The sequence below is a fragment of the Sapajus apella genome, unplaced genomic scaffold (assembly GCF_009761245.1).
Source record: "Sapajus apella isolate SASKATOON/1434 unplaced genomic scaffold, GSC_monkey_1.0 scaffold30, whole genome shotgun sequence".
NCBI lineage: Eukaryota > Metazoa > Chordata > Mammalia > Primates > Cebidae > Sapajus > Sapajus apella.
In genome coordinates, this window is record NW_022436970.1 from 5,397,786 (window position 1) to 5,419,191 (window position 21,406).

General features: G+C 45.9%; 1 protein-coding gene across 2 annotated transcripts in view; it reads right to left on the reverse strand.

Moving 5' to 3' along the window:
- CCBE1 (collagen and calcium binding EGF domains 1) overlaps positions 1–21,406 on the reverse strand; it is a 276,225-nt gene that overhangs the window by 25,352 nt on the left and 229,467 nt on the right. For both annotated transcript variants that reach the window (XM_032293650.1, XM_032293649.1), the window contains exons 4-6: positions 16,670–16,804; positions 13,961–14,113; positions 735–835 (exon numbers count right to left, since the gene is read on the reverse strand). In XM_032293650.1, the coding sequence (XP_032149541.1) occupies positions 735–835; positions 13,961–14,113; positions 16,670–16,804 (389 nt within the window). The remainder of the gene's footprint in view (positions 1–734; positions 836–13,960; positions 14,114–16,669; positions 16,805–21,406) is intronic.

The window sequence follows — 21,406 nt, forward strand, 5'->3', positions numbered from 1 at the left end:
TAACCCGGGACGCTATTGAATTAAATGCAGCCAATTATACAGTGTGGTAAGTAATATATATCGTCAGTACTCCCTGCATAAATGTTTTACTTTAAGTGGCTTTTCTTTTTTAAGCTCTACATTAATTTTTTGGTTGGGGGGAAGGAGTTTTGCTCTTGTTGCCCAGGTTGGAATGCAGTTGGTACGATCTTGGCTCACTGCAGCCTCTGCCTCCTGGGTTGAAGTGATTTTCCTGCATCAGCCTCCCGAGCAGCTGGGATTACAGGCAGCCACCACCATGCCTGGCTACTTTTTTTGTATTTTTAGTAGAGATGGGGTTTCACGATGTTAGCCAGGCTGGTCTTGAACTCCTGACCTCAGGTGATCCGTCTGCCTCAGCCTCCCAAAATGCTGGGATTATGGGCATGAGTCACCACACTCAGCTTGAAATTTATGAGAAGTTGCAACCGTCATAGCTCACCCTCGCTATGGCTCTGCCACGTGTCCCTTACCTAGTGTTGATTTTAGTAATCGCCTCTGCAATCCTTCACCATCATTGTGTCCTGTTGCCCCTTGGACAGCTCTGAGGGTGAGCAAAGCATCCCAAGTCCGTCCAAACCTCACTGGCATCAACTGCGTGAATGCTCAATGTGGATAATGGTTTATTTTCTATCATTTGTAAATATTCTTGCAGCTGGCCTTGGCCAAGCCCTTCTCCTGTCACGCGTTACCGTTCCCACCCCGGCGGCACCTACCTTTTGCTTCAGCTGTAGCACGGTCTGCTTCATCTGGTAGAACTCCTTGCATGTGGCACAGCAAGTTCCAGCTTTCACAGCGTTCTCAGACTTCTCATGGCCTGTGAAAGGAGATGCGCTCAGTCCTGTCTGGTGGGCTGGATGCAAGCCAGACCCGGAGAGACAGTGCTGGGAAGGGCGGTCCCAGGGACAGAGCAGCTGACAGCGGGACATGCAAGGGCCAGCTGTGGACGATTTTACAGCTTTTGGGTCCTGCCTGCATGACCCAGGGTCAGGGAATAGTGGAGGACAGAGAGAGACGAGCCCTACGAGAAGCTGAGCTCAGCTGTTCCTGTTTAGACATGCCAGGAAGACTCTATGCTTCCTCTTTCATGTGTGAAAATGCAGACGTGGCCCTTTTATCAGTGCTTTTCCAGGAGGCAGGCTCTATAAATCTGACATGATTTATACTCCCCTTAAAGCGCCAATGTTCACACACTGTAAATATTCCCCAAGTTCAGGCACTGGGCCTCAAAGCTGCCTTTATCGCCTCTGCTAATCCAGTTCTTCAAAGGGAGCAGGGCAGTGGGCTGGGAGCTGACCTCACTGACGTGTGAGGCCAGGATGGGAAATGCGCCAGGCCCTTTGCCACCCATCTGGGGCCAATCGGGACAACAATGGGCAGGCAGTCAGGCCCATCTGCTGCCGAGGGTCTCAAAGCACTGCTGTGGAACATTAGGTGCTCCACGAGCTTTTTGTAAAAACTTTTGCTAAAGGAAAACTGGGTGAAGAACGTGGTGATGTGGTCAAGAATACTGATAGCTGTCTTCTTTCTGGCACTGGAATGGGCTAGCCCAAGCCTGCATGCTGTGGCGACCAGGCACCTGGGTCACCTTGCCGCTGAGGACTGTGCCGAAGGTGGCAGTGGTGTGGGCAGAAAGTGTGAGGCTGAGGGTGTTTTGTTAGGGCAGGCAGGACAGTGTGACACCCAGGGAAGCATAAACTGTCCTCGCTTAGCAGCCCTTTGGCGTTGGGCCAGGTTTGTGGTGTGTGTGACATAATAACCATGACTATCTAGAACGCCTACGGGGGACAGTCGGGTAATGCGTGACCATCTCTTTTGCTTCCTGGCCCCTACACTTTGCTTAACTGTTCCTCCCTTCTGCAGAGCCCTCTGTTCCATCTCCACTTGTTGAATCCCATCATGACCCAGATCTAATGTTCCATGAAACCTGCCCTCTCCACCCACAGAAGTCTGGAAATCAGGCAGCATTTACCATGTGTCCCTCCCACTCACGGGTTGGCCTTCTAGGCTTCCCTGGAGGGCAGCTCTTGGGGCACATGCCAGCGTGTAAGCTGCCTAAGAACCAGGCTCCCTTCTTTGTATGTCACATAATGAATGCTCAAAAAATGTTTGGAAATGGATTGTTACAGGTTGAATTGTGTCCTTCTGTTAGCCAATTCATGGGAAGTCCAGATTCTCAGTGCTTTAGAATGTGACTTCATTAGGAAACAGGATCACTGCAGATAAAATGAGTTAAGATGAAGTTATGCTGCAGTAGGGTGGGATCCTAGGCCAATATGACTGGTGTCCTTATACAAAGGGGAAACGTGCCCACAGGAAGAACGCTATGTGAAGATGAAGGCAGAAGTCAGAGGCAGTGGAAGCCGAGGAACGCCAAAATTGCCTGCAGATGACCAGATGCTGCGGAAAGGCACGATTGTTCTGCACAGCCCTTAGAAGAAACCAACCCTGCTGATGCCTTGGACTTTGAACCTCAGACCAGAGACACACTTCTGACTAAGCCACTTATTTTGTGGCATTTTGCTAAGAAATGGACACATGAATGGATGGAGGGAGAGATGGGCATGAGGGCAGCCTGCATGCAGGCGAATCCTCCTTACATAGCCTGGCTGCCCAGTCCTCTCCCTGGTGACATGGGGTGACCAGGGCTTCTGCTCCTCGGGAGGTGAGCAGACCCAGAGGCAATCGGGCAGCTGAGCGCTCACACTCACACTATGTATCTGCAGCACAGCAGCAGGCGGTGTCAGTGCTCACCTGCTGCACTGCCCCCCCCCACCCCCCCGCACCGTGGGAGATCTGGGGCTGGCAGCACCTGAGCTAGGCACACATTTCTCACGCCAGCAGGTTGACACAAATGACGCCATGCTGTGTAGCGGAGTTGCCACAAGTGACAGTGTAATTATTGAATATACAGGGTCAACCTAGCTTTTCGGGCAGGTTTTGAATGCGTAATTGGAGAAAAACACTTGACTCTCTGCAAAAGTGGCAGTTTTTAAAAATCCACTTCACGTGTAAGCAATGTAACAGGGCCATTTTGTGAATGCCTGCTTTCTAGGTGAATTCCCATAGCTTGCCCACCTGTACTCACTTAAATGGCACACTGGCCGGATGGTTTTGACTCACTGCAGCTGTGTGCCAATGAGCTGAGCAGTAAAGGGGAATAAGGAAGGTCTTATCTCAGAGTTGGCGGAGTGAACTGATGATCAGCACAAACTGATTATCAGCACAACCCACTGTTCTAGGTTCAGGTTCCATCTCTGTCACTGAATAGACTCAGGGATCTTGGGCAGGTTACTTGACCTCTACAATCCCCACTTGCATCGGCCACAGCACTGGAACAATTCCTGCCACATGTGGCCGCTGTGATGACTGGGCAAGGTAATGCATGGAAAACCCTTGGCAAAGAGCTTGGCTGGAGGGAGATGGGAGGGGGTGCCTAGCAGTTTTCAGGCCCACCAAACCCTTTACATTTCCTTTGCCTGATAACCCCAGAACACGGAGCAATAGTATTAACATGAATAACAAAATGAGGGAAGTGACGGCTGGTGACTTCCTGAAGGTCATCTAGCAGGTGGGTCATCGAGCAAGTATCTGAGGCGGGTTTAGAATGAGTTGTCCTGAAATTAAATCTAATACCTTTTCCACAAATCAGATAGTTTCCTTTGGATTTTTAAGTCCCTGTTCAATGTACCAGTGTATAATCCTATGGAGTTGAATGTTCCTGAGAACCAGAATTACTCAGTTCAATCTCCAACAGAGTAAGTCATGCAAATTTCCATGCAATAATATACTTAATTGTAAAGGGTCGAAGCCTTAACTTTCTTTATGCTGACTCCAGGAAATGGTGGGCTCTTGCATGAAAAGATGACCCAGGCTCCAGGTTTATTAGGTTAATACCTAAGGACAGTTGAATGACATCCATCTTTCCCAACTAGTCTTTCATCCATTCCATTTCATCTTCTGGTCAGTTTTTACAATACCATCAACTAACCCATCCATTTATTAATCCATCCATCCACCTATCTTCCCATCCATTCCATCTTCCTAACCACTTATCCAACCACCCATCCATCCATCCATCTTTCCCTTCTGTATCTGCTATTAGCCAGGTCCTGCATCAGGCAATGAGAATGCAAAAATAAATGCAAATACCTGTTTAATAATTTTCAATTCACCTTTAAGGATCTAGCCCTGTTGACAGAGCTGGGCCACCATGAACAAAAGTTAAAAGCTCATCTTTCCGTCACTTCTAATTTTACATACTCAGTGAAATTCTCCAAGTGTTAGTGTGATTAAATAATTTGACAATTTCATAAGATAAACCTCTTTACCAGATTCTAGACTATTTCATTTAGATAATGGAATATTAGAACATAAATCTTTAGTTCAATCTCTTTTATAGGTAAGGAGAATAAGATCCAGAGAGAGAAAGTAACTTGCCTTGGGTCTTTCAGATTGCTGTGTGTAGAGACCACAAACTCACAGGGTCCCAACGGGCTGTTTTGGAGGGGTGGGTGCACGCAGTGAGCCTACTGTTGAGAATTCTGTTGAGAACACCTGAGAGCTCTCTGCCAGCCAGGGTCCGGGGCAGAAGCTCTGCTGAGTTACCTGTTGCATGAAAATTCCTGGGCTGTTTTCTGTTCCTTTGTGGAATTATCCGAACACAGAGAGCCAAGATTAACATTATCCAGAACACTTGAAGCCCACTGACACAGGAATACACAGCATAGTGGTAAGGAGTGTAGGCGGAGTTACATGATCAGGACTTGAATATTGATGCTACCCAGCACCTTTTATAGTGGACAAGTCACAGCTTCTGTGAATGCCCATTCTTTGAACAGTAAAAAGGTAAAAGCACCTATTAGTTGGAGCTGCTGTGAGGAGCCAGAGATAAGACATGTAGGTTCCCAGAACAGTGCCCAGCTCAGGGTAAGCACTCTACTTATAGTACTGTTATGTTATTTATTGTTGGTATCACTATGATTCAGTTCCCTACAAAATTAGATATGTGGGGTGGGGACCTTACATCACCCTTTCAATACAGCTCTCAGAGGGTTTAAAGATAAACAAGGACTCATACCTTTTGCATATGTAGACCGGGAACATAAAACCGCCTCTGATTTGAAGTTCACCTCTACCTTGCAATTTGTCTAAAATAATGTCAACATGGAGCCGTAAGTAATCTCACATACGCTACATTAACAGTTTATTTAGAAATTGGGGTAGACATTGCTGCATGTTTTCCAGCCTCTCAACTAATGCTGTGGTCAGACTTCTGAGAAAAGCCTGGGGTGGTATCACTTAACTTTTTTTCTAACTTGTTTGGAGTTTAAAGGTGCAATATTATGGATTAGCCACATGGGGGCAGGAAGCTCTAATTTTTCCTGAAGTTGACCAGGACCTCTATCCTACGCATTAGAAGTTGTCATGCTTCTTAGCAAAACCAAACAATGTTCCTGACATATTTTATATGGGCAGTGTCAGAAATGAACAAAACATGTTTGTGTTTAAAAATGGATCGTGCTCTGGCTGTAATGCCCAACCCTGGAGGCACATTACAATTGCCTGGGGGGCCTTTAAAATATGAATTCTGCTGCACACCACGCGTCTGGGGACGGCAAGGCAACAGACTCAGCATTTTAAAAAAGCTCCCCAGGTAATTACAAAGTTGAGAACTGCTGATCTGTGGATTAGTGGAGCTTGAGAGTTATATGAAACACCTGGCCATTTGACACTGAACTGTAAAAAGTGATGGTAGGGGTCATGATCACGTTATCAGAAAATAAACCAAAGTTGAAAAATAAAGACCGGCAAGCTAATTACTATGGAGCCAACATTTCCTTAATTTGTCTCCCTACCGTGGCTACAGACTCCCTGGGGTGACTAAACTGGCTCCAGATACATATTTTCAAAGAGAAAATCAAAGTGACTGAATGCCCATTAGCAGATGGCTTGTCTCCCTCAGCACCGAGCCAGTGGATTGCAACCTCTTAAACCTCAGAGGCAGTCCTGGGGCCAACGTCCCTCCTCTCCCGCTGGGTTCCTAAGAACCAGCTGAGGTTGTATTTGATTTCAAATTCCTCAGATTGTAACAATACAGACATTAGATAATGCAAAATTAAAAAGGAAAACCGAGGAGGAAAGGGTATCAGATCACATGTGGTTATACTCAATAATCTTTCTCAATTCATAAAAAATGACCTTAATGAAATATTAATCTAATTAGCCCAAAACAGATGCAAATGCTTATCAGCTTCTGGTCTTCCAGAATGTGGGGCTCTTCTGGCCTCTGACATTTCTTATTGTTGAGTTGAATGTTTGGATGTGTAATTATTCATCTTTTAGATATTCTGAGGAAAGTCCTCTGCTTATGAAGTGTTGAGGCTGGGCATGTTTCTGAATCTTGGTGCTGAGCAGGAGGACAAAGAAATGAGGCCTGGGCCAGGCGGTATGGCTCACACCTGTAATCCCAGCACTTTGGGAGGTTGAGGCGGGCAGATCGCCTGAGGTCAGGAGTTCGAGACCGGGCTGGCCAACATGGTGAAACCACGTCTCTACTAAAAATAGAAAAATTAGCTGGGCATGGTGGTACACGTTTTTAATCCCAGCTACTTGAGAGGCTGAGGGACAAGAATTGGTTGGACCTGGCAGGTGGAGGGTGCAGTGAACGGAGACTGTGCTACTGCACTCCAGCCTGGGCGACAGAGGGAGACTATGCTTCAAAAAAGAAATTAAAAACTGAGGCCTGCATATGCAGTCACAGGGCTTATATCACTCATGCTAAATCACACCCAACTGTGAAAAATATTCGAAAGGGTGAAAGGGTTTTCAAAGCTCATGTAGTTCAACCTTCTCATCTACAGAAAAGGAAACTGAGGCCCAGAGATCTGCGCACTGTAGCTCAATTCCTACTGAATCAACTTGACAAACCTGGTTTTGCCGGAGCCATCAAAGCCAGTCCCCCACCAACTCAGCAATAAGAAATGTCAGAAGCTAAAAGAGCCCCACATCCCGGAACATCAGAAGCCGATAGGCATTTTCATCTGTTTTGGACTCAGTATGCTCAAAATTTCATTATGGTCTTTTTCTTATGAATTGAGAATGATTAATGAGTATAACCACACGTGATCTGAAATCAGCTGTTCCTCCCTGGCTTTCCTTTTTTTTTTTTTTTTTTTTATGACATGGAGTCCTGCTCTATGACCAGGCTGGAGTGCTGTGGTGCAATCTCGGCTCACTGCAACCTCCGCCTCCTGGGTTCAAGCGATTCTTCCGCCTCAGCCTCCCGAGTAGCTGGGACCAAAGGCGCGTGCCACCACGCCTGGCTAATTTTTTTGTATTTTTAGTAGAGATGGGGTTTCACCGTGTTGGCCAGGATGGTCTCGATCTCTTGACCTCGTGATCCGCCTGCCTTGGCCTCCCAAAGTGCTGGGATTACAGGCCTGAGCCACCGTGTCCGGCTTTGGCTTTCCTTTTTAACTGCATTATCTAACGTCTGTTTACCAACCAAAGTTGGTTCAGTATCACTTCAAACTTCCAGCCTAGGAACTTTCCACTCATCACAGCTGTTAAAGAAATGATCCCCTTCCCCGCCACCACTGGCCCTTGCTGGGCCACACTGCTGAAGAGCGGAGGTACTTTTTTTTGCCAGAATCATCAAAGTCAGCTCTCATCTTCTCAGCAGTCCAGTCTCTCGGATTATGACTTTAATGTTAAGGGCATACAATGGCCTGTCCTTTCTCATAATTTTAATTATGTGTATGAATTGCTTCTCTCAGTCTCTACCCTCAAATATTCCTGGTTACCGGTGCTGGCATTTTGTTACTAAAATGCAAAATCAAATGCTAGTCCTTTGTGCATAGGTGATAAATTCAGTGGAGAAAAATTACTGAGAATACTGAGCGATTCTTTTAGAAGGGTGCTGCTGGGGGACTGTGCAAGAGAGAGTGGAGTCATATCAGGTTTCCCTTTGTAAGACTACTTGTAATTGTTATATCTGGGGAAGGATAATGCCGGAAGAGAAAGAGGAGAGGATTCCCAGCCAAGTTAATCTTTTGCAATGAGTTTGTGTTACAATAAGGCTCAATGCTATAACCAGCTGAATGTTCTTGATTAAACAGAAGGACAACCTTCATTAAAGTCGCCTGCAGCTGTCTCTCAATATGGCAGAATGGAAGGTACTGTCCTATTTTCATTCATCAGATGCCTTGCAGTCTACAGAAAATCACTCCCCTCTGACTCTTGCTGCTTTATCTGCTGATATCAACATCCTTGCCTGAAAGTTGACCAGATGGCTTATCATTTGGCCCCAGAGCTAAGATCTTTGATGCTAAGCTGGTGTTTTCTAAACTGTTTTTCAGGACACCACCACTTGTAATATGGTCATAGGTTTCTTAATAAGTACTTTTGGATTTAATCAAAGTGGGTTTTTTTTTTTTTTAAATTTTTGAGACAGGGTGGACTGCAGTGGTGCAATTGTAGCTCACTGCACCCTCAACCTCCTGAGTTCAGGTGATCCTCCCACCTCAGCCTCCTGACTAGCTGGGACTACAGGCACGTACACCATGCTCAGCTTTTTTTTCTTTTTAAATTTTTAGTAGAAATGGGGTCTCACTATGTTGCCCAGGCTGGTCTTGAACTCTTGGGCTCAAGTGATCCTCCCACTGTGGCCTCCCAAAATGCTGAGATTACAGGTGTGAGCCATCACACCTGGCTTTTCTTTTTAAAATGACAATCCCTCTTAGTTTTTAGTGCTTTCTAATTGTGAACCCTTAAGAAGTGGGTGCAGTCATAGGGCCTTAAGAAAGATACGTGTATTATCTCCTCCAGACACCTCAACACAGGACCTTAAGAAAGATGTATGTGTTACCACCTCACAGGGCTACAGAGTCTCATGTAGGGAAATGCTGCCATAAACGGTTGAGATAAAATAAGTCATTAATGTAAGTAATACTAGAGAAGTTACCAACAAAAGGATGTAAAATATGTCCTCCAATATTACTACTGTTCAGGTATTTTTACTGACTTCTTAGCCACAGAGGTCACGCTAGTCATCACTAAAAAGAATTCTTGGTCTCTTTTACTTACCTGACACCTTATTTGAACAATTTTTAAGATGTACATTTCATTTCTCAGAGAAGGAAAGAGGCACATGAGGTCCCAGTACTGACTTACTGAGAGGCTACTAATTTCTGGGACCTTCCTTTTCCTTCCCCTTTTCCCACCTACTGGTGAAGGCGGGAGGCACAGGTCACTGTCACCAGGGCAGACCTTGTCCTGCACTCTAACCCAGAGCAATCATAGCTCACTGCAGCCTTGACCTCCTGGGTTCAAGTGATCCTCCCACCTCAGCCTGCTGAGCAGCTGGGATTCCAGGCATGTGCCACCACACCCAGCTAACTTTTTTGATTTTCTCTGACTTAGAGCTACCCCCAGGGGACCATACGGCAGGGCCATACACAGGGCTTGCTGCCTTGGGGACTGAAAGGAATGTGGTTGGAGGATTTAGGAATTACTGCAGGAGGTGGAGGCTACCTGAGATCAAAGCACAAATAAACTCAGCATTTAAAACCTGACACTAGTCTCTGGAAATTCCATCCCGCTTGCTTCTCTGATCATTGCTAGTGATGGTGCACCACCCCCCGCAACAGGCCTGGGTCGCTCAGCAGGCAGGAACTCCTTGTGGGCGGGGCTAGGTCCTATTATATCTATATCCTAACATCGAATCTCAACCTGACCCCCCCACCCCCCGCAGTGTTGCATTTGTTGTTGCTGTTCCTGGTGGTTATGCTCAAGCATGAGCCTGGGTTGCTCGAGGCTGCCCTTCATGCCCATGTAAATGGGACTTTACTTGTAGATAAATGTGAGGCAAAGAGACAATGAACTTGCCAGGCTGGATTGCCCATAGCGCATAGGGTACCTGGCTCAGGGCATTGCTGAAAATTCAATTCCCAAAATGAAAAATTAGAAAGCTGCTTTCTTGTGACTGATTCTCAAGCAGACCCACAGATTCATAAATCAGTGGCTACACAGCTGCACCTTGTTTTTCAGTGAGATTCTTGTTTTCAGTAAAGGACATCATCTAAGAGGTAAGTAACACTTGCATGCCGCTCGCCCACCATCTCCACCATGGGACAAAATCCAGTGATTTTAATTTTGAATATAAGAAGTATTCCAGGCACAGTGGCTCATGCTTGTAATCCCAGCACTTTGGGAGGCACAGGCTGGTGGATCACCTGAGGTCAAGGAGTTTGAGACCAGCCTGGCCAACATGGTGAAACCCTGTCTCGACTAAAAGTACAAAAATTAGCCAGGCGTGGTGGCGGGTGCCCATAATCCCAGCTACTTGGGAGGCTGAGGCAGGAGAACCCCTTGAATCCAGGAGGCAGAGGTTGCAGCGAGCTGAGATTGCATCATTGCATTCCAGCTTGGGTGACAGAGCGAGACTCCATCTCAAAAAACAAAAAAACAACTGGTCTGTAAACATTACTTTTCTCCACTCAACCTTTATGATCAACAAGGCTGTTTCCTCTGCCCTGTGAACACCTTTGGGCAGGCAGGCATCACATGCTTCAGGCTTTAAAAAGTGTCACCAGGTCCTCAAATTCATTCAAATGATCTCAAATTGCCCAATCCTAAGCTGGCTCCAAAGAGCTATTTTGCATTTACTTCTGACATATGGCAGCTTCCTCATGACTCAGCCCTGATGTTCATGAGAATTTCCCTTTGTAGTTCTGTGCACAGCAGCGGCTACTGATCCTCAGCTGTCTGCTGTCCTCAGCTAATGGCCGCTGCCTTCTAGCCCTTTCTGAAGCTTGGGCTACACCCGAGAATCACCACCTCCCGGGTGCCCAGGCAGCTCTGGTTTGTTTCATCTCTGCGTTTCTGGGTACATGTGATTTGTTCTAGGAACCCCCAAGGAAGGTCCGGGCTCAGCCAACCTCCCAACAGAGCTCCAGCCACCTTCTCTTCCTGAGGGAAGTAAAGAGTAGCTAAGCCCCGGGGCCGGGGAAGAGGACAGCAGCTTCCTGGGCTGTAAGTGGTGGGTCCAAGAGCTAGGAGCTGTGTGGCACTAGCTTCAGTGCCTCTAACTGGCTGAGGGCTTTCCCCTGGGGAACTGGTCCTGCCCGTCATTTTCAGTGGACTCTGTTTTGCTTCAAAGTTCATCCTAGCTGGAAGGGCCCTTGACATTTAGGCTAAAAGTCTACATTTTCACGGCTACGCTGGCAGTGACAATTTGGCAGAGGGACCAGAGTTGCTTCACACATGTAGTGTGTGAAGGTATTGTGTGGTGAAGGTATTGTGAACGTGAAGGTATTGTGTGTGTGTGAAGGCACTGGGTGTGGTGAAGGTACTGTGTCGTGAAGGTGCTGTGTGGTGAAGGTATTGTGTGTGGTGGAGATTCTGTATGAAGGTATTGTGTAGTGAAGGTACTGTGTGTGGTGAAGGCATTGTGTATGGTGAAGGTACTATGTGTGTGAAGGTACTGTGTGGTGAAGGTACTGTGTGTGGCGGAGATTGTGTGTGAAGGTATTGTGTAGCGAAGGTACTGTGTGTGTGAAGGTACTATGTGTGGTGAAGGTACTGTGTGTGGTGAAGGTATTGTGCATGGTGAAGGTAATGTGTGTGTGGTAAAGGTATTGTGCCTGGTGAAGGTATTGGGCATGGTGAATGTACTATGTGTGTGAAGGTACTGTGTGTGTGAAGGTACTGTGTGGTGAAGGTACTGTGTGGTGAAGGTATTGTGTATGTGGTGAAGGTATTGTGTGTGTAGTGAAGGCATTGTGTGTGTGTGAAGGTAATGTGTGTGTGGTGAAGGTATTGTGTGTTGTGAAGGTATTGTGTGTGTGGTAAACGTATTGTGTGTGTGTGAAGGTAATGTGTGTGTGGTGAAGGTATTGTGTGGTGAAGGTATTGTGTGTGTGTGAAGGAATTGTGTGGTGAAGGTATTGTGTGTGTGGTGAAGGTATTATGTGTGTGGTGAAGGTATTGTGTGTGCGGTGAAGGTATTGTGTGTGTGTGTGAAGGAATGGTGTGGTGAAGGTATTGTGTGTGTGTGAAGGGATGGTGTGGTGAAGGTATTGTGTGTGTGGTGAAGGTATTGTGTGTGTGTGTGAAGGAATTGTGTGGTGAAGGTATTGTGTGTGTGTGTGTGTGTGTGTGTGAAAATATTGTGTGGTGAAGGTATTGTGTGTATGTCTGAAGGAAATGTGTGGTGAAGGTATTTTTTTGTGTGTGATGGTACTGTGTGGTGAAGGTATTGTGTGTGTGTGTGAAAGTATTGTGTGGTGAAGGTATTGCATGTATGTCTGAAGGAATTGTGTGGTGAAGGTATTTTTTTGTGTGTGATGGTATTGTGTGGTGAAGGTATTGTGTGTGTGTGTGAAGGTACTGTGTGTGGTGAAGGCATTGTGCATGGTGAAGGAATTGTGTGGTGGTATTTTGATGATCAAGGCATTGCCTGAAGCATTAATATTAGTTTAGGGGTTCTCTTTCTCCTTTTTCTTTCTTCTTCTCTCTTTCCTCTTCCCCACATCCCTCCCCATTTCCTCTCTGCCTCATTCTTCTTTTTTCCTCCAAACTCAAATAAGGAAATAACCCAGTCTTCAGGCTGATCATATGCTTGAGTGACCAGACATCTCAGCTGAATGTCGCTGACATAATGTAAATCAGCTTCTCAGCTCTGTGCTCAAGCCCAGCTTTTAGACATTTTCCAACTGCCTGTGGACTGATACTTCTGTGAAACACAATGATGAACCACTACAAAAATAAGTGTAAAATGCAAGCATAAATTTTTGGATTTAAACAAAATTCCTCTGTCGGATTGATGTAAAAATTTCTAAACACTCTCAATTTTTGTTTTTATCCAATTGTGAATCTTGCCTGTCCATAGACCATATTTTGAGTAGCATGGATACAGATTGTTACCTTACATGGAGATGTTTCATGTTTATATTTCAGCCCATTTTCTTTGGGAGAACACAAACAGCATTTCTGGCCTCTTCTCTGCTAATCTTAGTTTGTCTAAACACATTCTAAGCTCTACTGATCTCTCCATGAACACAGCACTTCAGCTTGGTGGAGCGCTTCCTCCAGTACACACTAGCTTACAACCCTTCAGCTAATGGGCATCAATTTTACTCTTTCTCTTTAGAAAGACTTTGAGCTTGCATTTTCTTTCCTAGGTCCCATTTACCACTCATATATGTGCCCCCACCTGCCCAATTGTCCACTTGTCCTCTGAGGTACCTGGTTGGGCTAAGTGCATATATAAAAAGTGTATGTGTTATATATATTACATATAACTACATACATATATTTATATATATATATTTATATGATATGATTTAGCAGTATAACATATATATGTATTTAGCCCACCCAAATCTCATGTTGAATTAAAACTCCCATAATCCCCATCTGTCATGGGTGGGACCTGGTGGGAGGTAATTGAATAATGGGGGCAGGTTTTTCCTGTGCTGTTCTCATGATAGTAAGTCTCAGAGATCTGATGGTTTATTAATACAAAGGGCAGTTCCCCTGCACACACTCTTGCCTGCTGCCATGTAAGATGTGCCTTTGCTCCTCCTTTGCCTTTCATCAGGATTGTGAGTCCTCCCCAGCCATACAGAACTGTGAGTCTACTAAACCTCTTTTTCTTTATAAATTACCCAGTCTTGGGTATGTCTTTATCAGCAGTGTGAGAACAGACTAATAAAATACATAATTATGTATAATTATATATAGGCGCTTGGAAACTTTAGACATTAAACATAATGTGGCATACATTGTATATAAAATTATATATCATAGAATTACATAAATATATTTATGTATACAATTATATAATCACCTCTATGTAATATATAAATCCCCAAGCTGGTTATATGTCCTATATATAAAAATATGTAATTAGGGAGATGTGTAGACTTGCCTTACTCACCAGTGTCATTGGGGTATTTGTCTCCCCTGGTACACGTCTTCCCATCATCTTCCTGGATGTAGCCTTCCTGGCACTCGCAGCGGTAGCTGCCCAAGGTATTGATGCAGATGTGGGCACACAGTGTCCCATTGCTGTTGGCACACTCATCAATATCTGGTTTGAACCAAATGTAGAGAATACTTAGACAATTTCTGAGGATTCACTTCTAATACAACAGATGACATGGGGCTTGGCTTCTCTCTAAATGACAACACAGGACACTTGTATGGACCTTGATCAGAGAAGTATGGAATAAGGTAGGGAGCTAGAAACATGGGTCATTCACAAAAAGAGCACTTTTGGCCAAGTGACCATGGTTACAGGCTGAGCAGTGAGGGGGTTCCTGGCTGTGGCTCTGCCACTCCCAAGTCATATGGCTTAAACTGCCAGCCTTCAGAGATCTCACTTACAGAACAATGACAATGAAGCCTCAACACTTCATAGGACTACTTAGACATGAAAATGAGATCACCAATGCCGGCACTCACTTAAGGAAGCAAACATTACAGAGACAATTTTTTGCAAGCACCCTACTGTGCTGAGGATTTTTAAGTTTCTCTTTATGGTGTAGGTTCCACACAGCATGATGGTGACCCACAGGTCACTTAGGAATGGCTCCTTCCCAGTTAAAAACCATGATGACACCTGAGAAAAGCTACTTCTAATAAAAGAAAATAGTCATGGTGGGTTTAATGTAAAGAGTCTTCCCCAGGAAGTTTCTGCCCCAGGCAGAGCCCTCGTGAGCTGTGGAAATGAGCCATGGGACCATCAAACAAGTCCCCATGAAGAGCCCATGCTAACTGTGCACATCATGGACTTGCTCCCTGCTGCATGGGTGGAAACAAAAACATTTCCCACCGTGAGAAGAGTGACAGGCCCAATTCCATTTCCTGTACACTGGTTGAAGACAGTGGGTAGCAGCGGGTGGGAGCCTTGGTACGTAGCCTCAGACTGTGCACATGTGCCGGGCAGACACAGGCTGGCCCTGAACTTGAGGATGGCAACCACTTCCCAGCCCCTCCCTGCACAGGCTTCCAGGGACCCGGGCCCTGTGTGTGCTGAGGGGAGGGTGGTCATCTGGATGCTGCGCTGGCAGTACCGACTACGTCTTCGGGAGACCCGATGCGGCAGCTGCATCCACCTCTGCAATTCCTCAGGGTCACTGCCTTTCTTCAGGTGTTCTTGCCCTAAACCTACATGTGATGCTGACTGTACTGCCCGGAGAGAAAGAGGAGATGAGGTTGAAAGCAAAGATTGAAATAGAACTCTTAGTAGAAAGCAAGTTCTGCTGGTGCCCAACCCCCAAACAAAAAGAACAGGGGGCTGGGTGTAGTGGCATATACTTGTAATCCCAGTGCTTTGTGGGGCCAAGACAGGAGGGTCCCTTGAGCCCAGGAGTTTGAGTCCAGCCTGGGCAACATAGTAAAATCCCATCTCTAAGAACAACGAACAAAATCAGCTGGGTGTAGTGCTGCGTGCCTGTAGCCCCAGCTACTCAGGAGGCTCAGGTGGGAGGATCGCAGGAGCGTGGCAGGTCGAGGCTGCAGTGAGCCATGATCATGCCACTACACTCCAGCCTGGGCAACAGAGCGAGACCCTGTCTCAAAAATAAATAAATAAATAAATAGGTACTGTAGCTGCCATAACTGAAGTAAGAGCCTTGTGCCTGGGACCTGAGCCTTCGGAATGGCCTGTGTCTCTCCCTGCAGGAGAGGCCAGAGATTCCTGCTCCATTCACTTGGGAGTCATGATCCCATTCTCTGGTATTGTGGGGCACCATTCCCAAATGCTGATAGGGAGAAACCAGAGGAACTACGATTAAAAGTTCTCATAAATGGTGCTCCCGAGAGCCCCTGTTAGGGTAGAGAAAGAGGGGTCTCATGACAGCTGGTTTATCTTCCGCTAGGTTCTACCTAGGAGTCTCTGTAGTTCGTCCTTCATCCGATTCTTAAATCTCACCATGCCTATGAATCATTAGAGGTGTCTGTGTAGATACTTATGTCTCTCAAGAGCTGTGATTCACTAGGTGTGGAAAAAAGGCCGAGAATCTTTTGTTTTCCCTCTAAACAAGGACTCCAAATGTTTCTCAGGTTAGCCATGAGCTGACCACACTTTGAGACACATGGTTCCAGAGGGAAATGAGCCATACATCTGCCTTAGAAGCTCAAAGAATGCATGGCTGGGATAGCCAGTTTGTGAGGGTGACAGCAAAGAGGCCGGTGCCGTGGATGGTGCAGGCTCGGCTCAGCTGCAGCCCAGGTGGCTGGCATCAGCTCCCGCCGACTCCCTCCCAACCTATCTGCCATATGGCTACTTCCCTTTTCCCCCCAATCATCTTCTAAGAGAATGTTTATTCTTGTTCTATCTGTATTTTTAGGTTTCTGACCAGTTATATTCTGTTTTACATTATCCTGGTTCATATTTGGGCATGTTCCCCTCTGCTCTTACATCTCACTGCCAATTAGGATCTCACGGGTGCCAAATCCCGGAAGAATTTCTTGGGCCTAGCTGGTTTTAGTAATTGTGATGAAAGGCAGTGAGCCATCCCCAGGATAATATCAAACACAACTTCATCCAACAAGTATGAGAATTTAAGGGTCCAACCGAGGGCAGAATATCTGAACAAGGCACATCCTTGGAAGCTGGAAACAAAGCACATTCCCAACACACCCAGGCAGTACGGCTTCTCCCGCTTCCGATGTCTCTCCCGGTCATATCGGTATCCTGGATAACAGGTACACAGCACGCGGCCAAAGTTGTCTGTGCACTGCTGTTCACAGGGAGCCTCGGCACAGACGTCGTAATCTGAAAAAGAAAAGTGAGAGCTCACATCAACCACCGGAGGCGGCAGGGTAACCTGGCTCTGGTCTGGAAAGGACTTTCTGGGCTGCGCTCTGCTCAAGGGCACGTGTGAAGCATGGACAGGTACACTTAGAGGGACAGGAACTCTTTTGGGCTGTGGAGTATCTTCTAAGAGCACTGCAATGGGTAACTTTTCAAAAAAAATATAAATCTTTTAATAAAAAATAACTACATTTTTCAAAAAAGGCTATTTAGGAAGAAGAATGGCATGTTGTACGTTTTTTTTAAAAATGTAGTATACTTTAAGTTCTGGGGTATGTGTGCAGAACGCGCAGGTTTGTTACATAGGTATACACGTGCCATGGTGGTGGTTTGCTGCATCCATCCCCCTGTCATCTACATTAGGTATTTCTCCTAATGCTATCCCTCCTAACCTCCCTCACCCCCTGCTATCCTTCCCCTAGCCCTCTCACCCCCCTGACAGGCCCCAGTGTGTGATGTTCCCCTCCCTGTGTCCATGTGTTCTCACTGTTCAACACCCACTTATGAGTGAGAACATGAGGTGTTTGGTTTTCTGTTCCTGTGCCAGTTTGCTGAGAATGATGGTTTCTAGCTTCAACCATGTCCCTGCAAAGGACATGAACTCATCCTTGTTAATGGATGCATAGTATTCCATGGTGTTTATGTGCCACATTTTCTTTATCTAGTCTATCATTGATGGGCATTTGGGTTGGTTCCAAGTCCTTGCTATGCAATGGGTAATTTACATGGCATGACATCACTCATGATTCTTCCCCTAGGTCACCTCTTTATCCTTTGATCTTTGTCACTATCCAAAGATAAAAGACTCTTAGGAGGGCCAGCCTCTGCAGACTCCCTCAGGGATGGGGGTGCTGTTTTGTCTTGTTCACCAGCTGCTGCAGAGACAGGGGAATCCTCCCAGCAGAATACTAAAGAACGGCCAGCTGGGGTGACAGGTGGTGTTATCAAATGGGAGGAAGGTGTGGAAATAAAGCAGCCTCAGAGAGGTATGAATGGGGCTTTGTGTCTAGGTCTGGTCTTATGCTGCTAATGCAGACATACCTGAGACTGGGTAATTTATAAAGGAAAGAGATTTAATTGAATCACAGTTCCACATAGCTGGGGAGGCCTCACATCACGGCTGAAGGTGAATGAGGAGGAAAGCCACTCCGTACATGGCAGCAGGCAAGAGACTGTATGCAGGGAACTCCCCATGATAACCATCAGATCTCGTGACACTTATTCACTATCATGAGAAAACCACGGGAAACACCGACCCCCAGGATTCTACTACCTCCCACTGGGTCCCTCCCACAACACATAGGAATGATGGGAGCTACAATTTAAGGTGAGATTTGGTGGGGACACAGCCAAACCATATCACTTTGTAATAGAAATGTACATGAGTTATAAGAGAGCTGATGCTTATGTGTGCATTGTGTATTCTGTATAAGCGTGCATCCTAGAGGGCTGATATCTCATGCTGAGAAGGGGTTGGGTGAGTCCCAGTGGCTAATGGTCTCTTTCCAGCCCTCAGCCTGTGCAAACTGGGGTGGATGCACTGCTTCTCATAAAGAACTAGGGCATCTGCTCCTCTCAGTTCCTATGAACTGGTATTTAATGAGGCTCTGAAGGGACTTTGGCTCTAATTCAGTAGCTCAGGCTCAACAATGACTCCCAGACCGGAGCCAGCCCCTCATTAATCCTTACGCTATCTCCTCCAGGTGCTGACAGATAAACTATCCTTGGACACAGAGCGAGTCTGGCTTTGCTCCACCACATATGAAGGCGAACAGGTAAGCTGTCAGCTCCCGATGCAGGCAAGGTTTGTGTGACAGGACTGTGCCACTCTCACAATAACCTGGAAAGCTGCCCTTGTTGAATATTCGTCCCCTCGATCGTGAAATGATGCCTGCTTTGCCTGCAAGGTGTTCTGACTAACCCCGCCAGGTGTCTCCGGACACTCATGTTTCCTCCACTCGGCATTATCTTAGGCAGCCAAGGTTCTGTGCCCTTTTTGTTCCAGAGCATGATCCTGGCATGACTGGCTGTGAGTTTCCCTGTCAGCTGTTGCCACCACTGAGCAGCAGCTGGGAAGAGGAAGAAGGCAGAGAGGCTGTCAAAGTGTTTGTGTTGATCATGGGACCCTATAAGGCTTGTTGTGAAAAACAGTTCCTTGTCTCTCCTACCTTTCCTGCTTCCCTGAGGAGCCACTTCCCACTCTTCTAGATGATTCTTTTTATACTCACTAATGCATCTCTAAATAGCTGACTTGCATCGCTTCCTTTTTATTTTAAATCCTCTCTATTGGCTTCCAGTAACAGAAGAGATGCATTTAACTGTTTCATGGCCTCCTGTCCCCCGCAATCACACCCATAATTTCCTATTCCCTCCTCTGGCCAATACAGTCATGATGAAACTTGGGTGTGATAATCTTAGTATTTGTATCATCATGACAACATAAAAGCGATTCTTTGCTGAACCTGGAAGTATGCTCGAATTGCTTATACTTTCTTGAAGACCTTTTTGTCTTTCCTGGAATTAAAATAATTATCTTGTATATTTTTGGGGTGCCAGTTGCTGAGCTTTCTCTCTCAGCTTCCAACACCCACCTTCCTCTTCCATGGGCTACTTTGCGACTTGGATTCTGGAGACCACATTTTTCCCTTGTCAGTTGCCAGCCTCTTAGTTTCTGCCAGTGACATACATAGAAACACAGACAGAAACTGACAGGGAGGCTGGAATAGGGAGAAGGGATTATCCGCCTTTTTCTGTTTTGCCTCCTGGGGTCCCTCTTCATGAAAGCCTAATATCAGCCTTTCTCTTCCATCCCACTAGTAGAGTGTTTCAACAGCAGCTGCAAGCTGGGCATGGTGGCATATGCCTGTAGTCTCAGCTACTCTGGAGGTTGACGTGAAAGGCTTGCTTGAGGCCAGGAGTTTAAGATCAGCCTAGGCAACATAGTGAGACCCTGTCTCTACCAAAAAGAAAGCAGGAGCAGCAAAATCCAGCTTGTATTTTTTCTAATACTTGCAGAATTGGCCTCACTGTATCCCATTTCAGAGACGCCAGCACCAGCCAGCCATCTGGTACTTCCTTCTCAAAGGTCTGGGTCCTGATCCACTAGTAACTTCCTCTGAGTTCCAAGAAACAGGGCTTGCTCGTCAGCACCTCTTCCTCAGAGTCTGGGTCCTCCAAACTTCTAAGTTTTCAGTGGGCCAATATCTTCTGTTTCCCTAGCCTATAGGCAGCAGCTGCTTCCTGCAGTTGTTACCTCCATACTTAGTTTTCCTTCTGCATTTTTGGTTCTCAATTTCTAGATAGCAATTCTTCATATTAATTGCTTTCTGTTAAATAAGTGGTGAAGGCTCTGTTTCTGGACAACTTCAATCTAGAACTCTGTAGGTCTGCTGCATAGCTGCCTCTCGGTCTTGAACACAAGTAATCCTCTTGTCTTGGCCTCCCATAGTGCTGGGATTACCAGCACTGTCCCTGGCCTACAGCTGCCTCCAGGAATGTGCATTCATCATGAACCTAGGGATGCCCATCACCTCCCTCTCTCTTGTGTTGGATTCCTGTTTCCTGGATCCCACGTGTATTAGTCTGTGCTCACGCTGCTAATAAAGACGTACCTGAGACCGGAAAATTTATAAGGGAAAGAGGTTTAACTGATTAATAGTTCCACATGCTGGGGAGGCCTTAAATAATGTAAGAAGGCAAATGAGCCAAGTCACATCTTACATGGTGGCAGCCAAGAGAGAGCGTGTACAGGGGAACTCTCATTTATAAAACCATCAGATCTTGTGAGACTTATTCACTATCATGAGAACAGTATGGAGGAAACTGCCCCATCATTCAATTGTCTCCACCTGGCCCTGCCCTTGACCTATGGGGATTACAATTTGATGTGAGATTTGGGCGGGGACACAGCCAAACCATATATCCACGTCTTTCTCTCTTCCACTTAACTTCCTTATTTTAGTGAAGAATATTCTCCATTGGCTTCTTGAAAAATGTGATAAAAGAGGTAAAGTTTTGAGATCATGCATGTCTAAAATATCTTTTATCAGCCCTTATGATTACTACTGATAGTTTGCACATATAATTCTAGGTTGGAAAACTTTGCCTTAGAATTTTGAAGGGATTGTTCCATTGTCTTCCAGCTTTCAATGCTGCTGTTGGGAAGTCCTATGAGATTCAGATTCTTGAGCTTTTGTATGAAGCATATTTTTTCCCTCTCTAAACATTTTTAGGATTTATATGGTACCGCTTCAATCTTTGGTAAACCCTTTTTATCTGGAAATTAATGTCCTTGATTCTGAAGACTTTTTTTAAAAAATTATATCTCTAAGAACTTACTCGTTCCACCACTCACCTTCCAACCCTCCCACTATTCCCCCCACTACTTACCTTCCAGTCTTCCCACTATTTCCTCCCCACAACTCACCTGCCAAGCCTCCTATTTCCCCCCACAACTCACCTTCCAAGCCTCCCACTATTCCCCTCTCAACTACTCATCTTCCAAACATCCTATTATTTCCTACCCCAACCACTCACATTCCAACCCTCCCACTATTCCCCCCC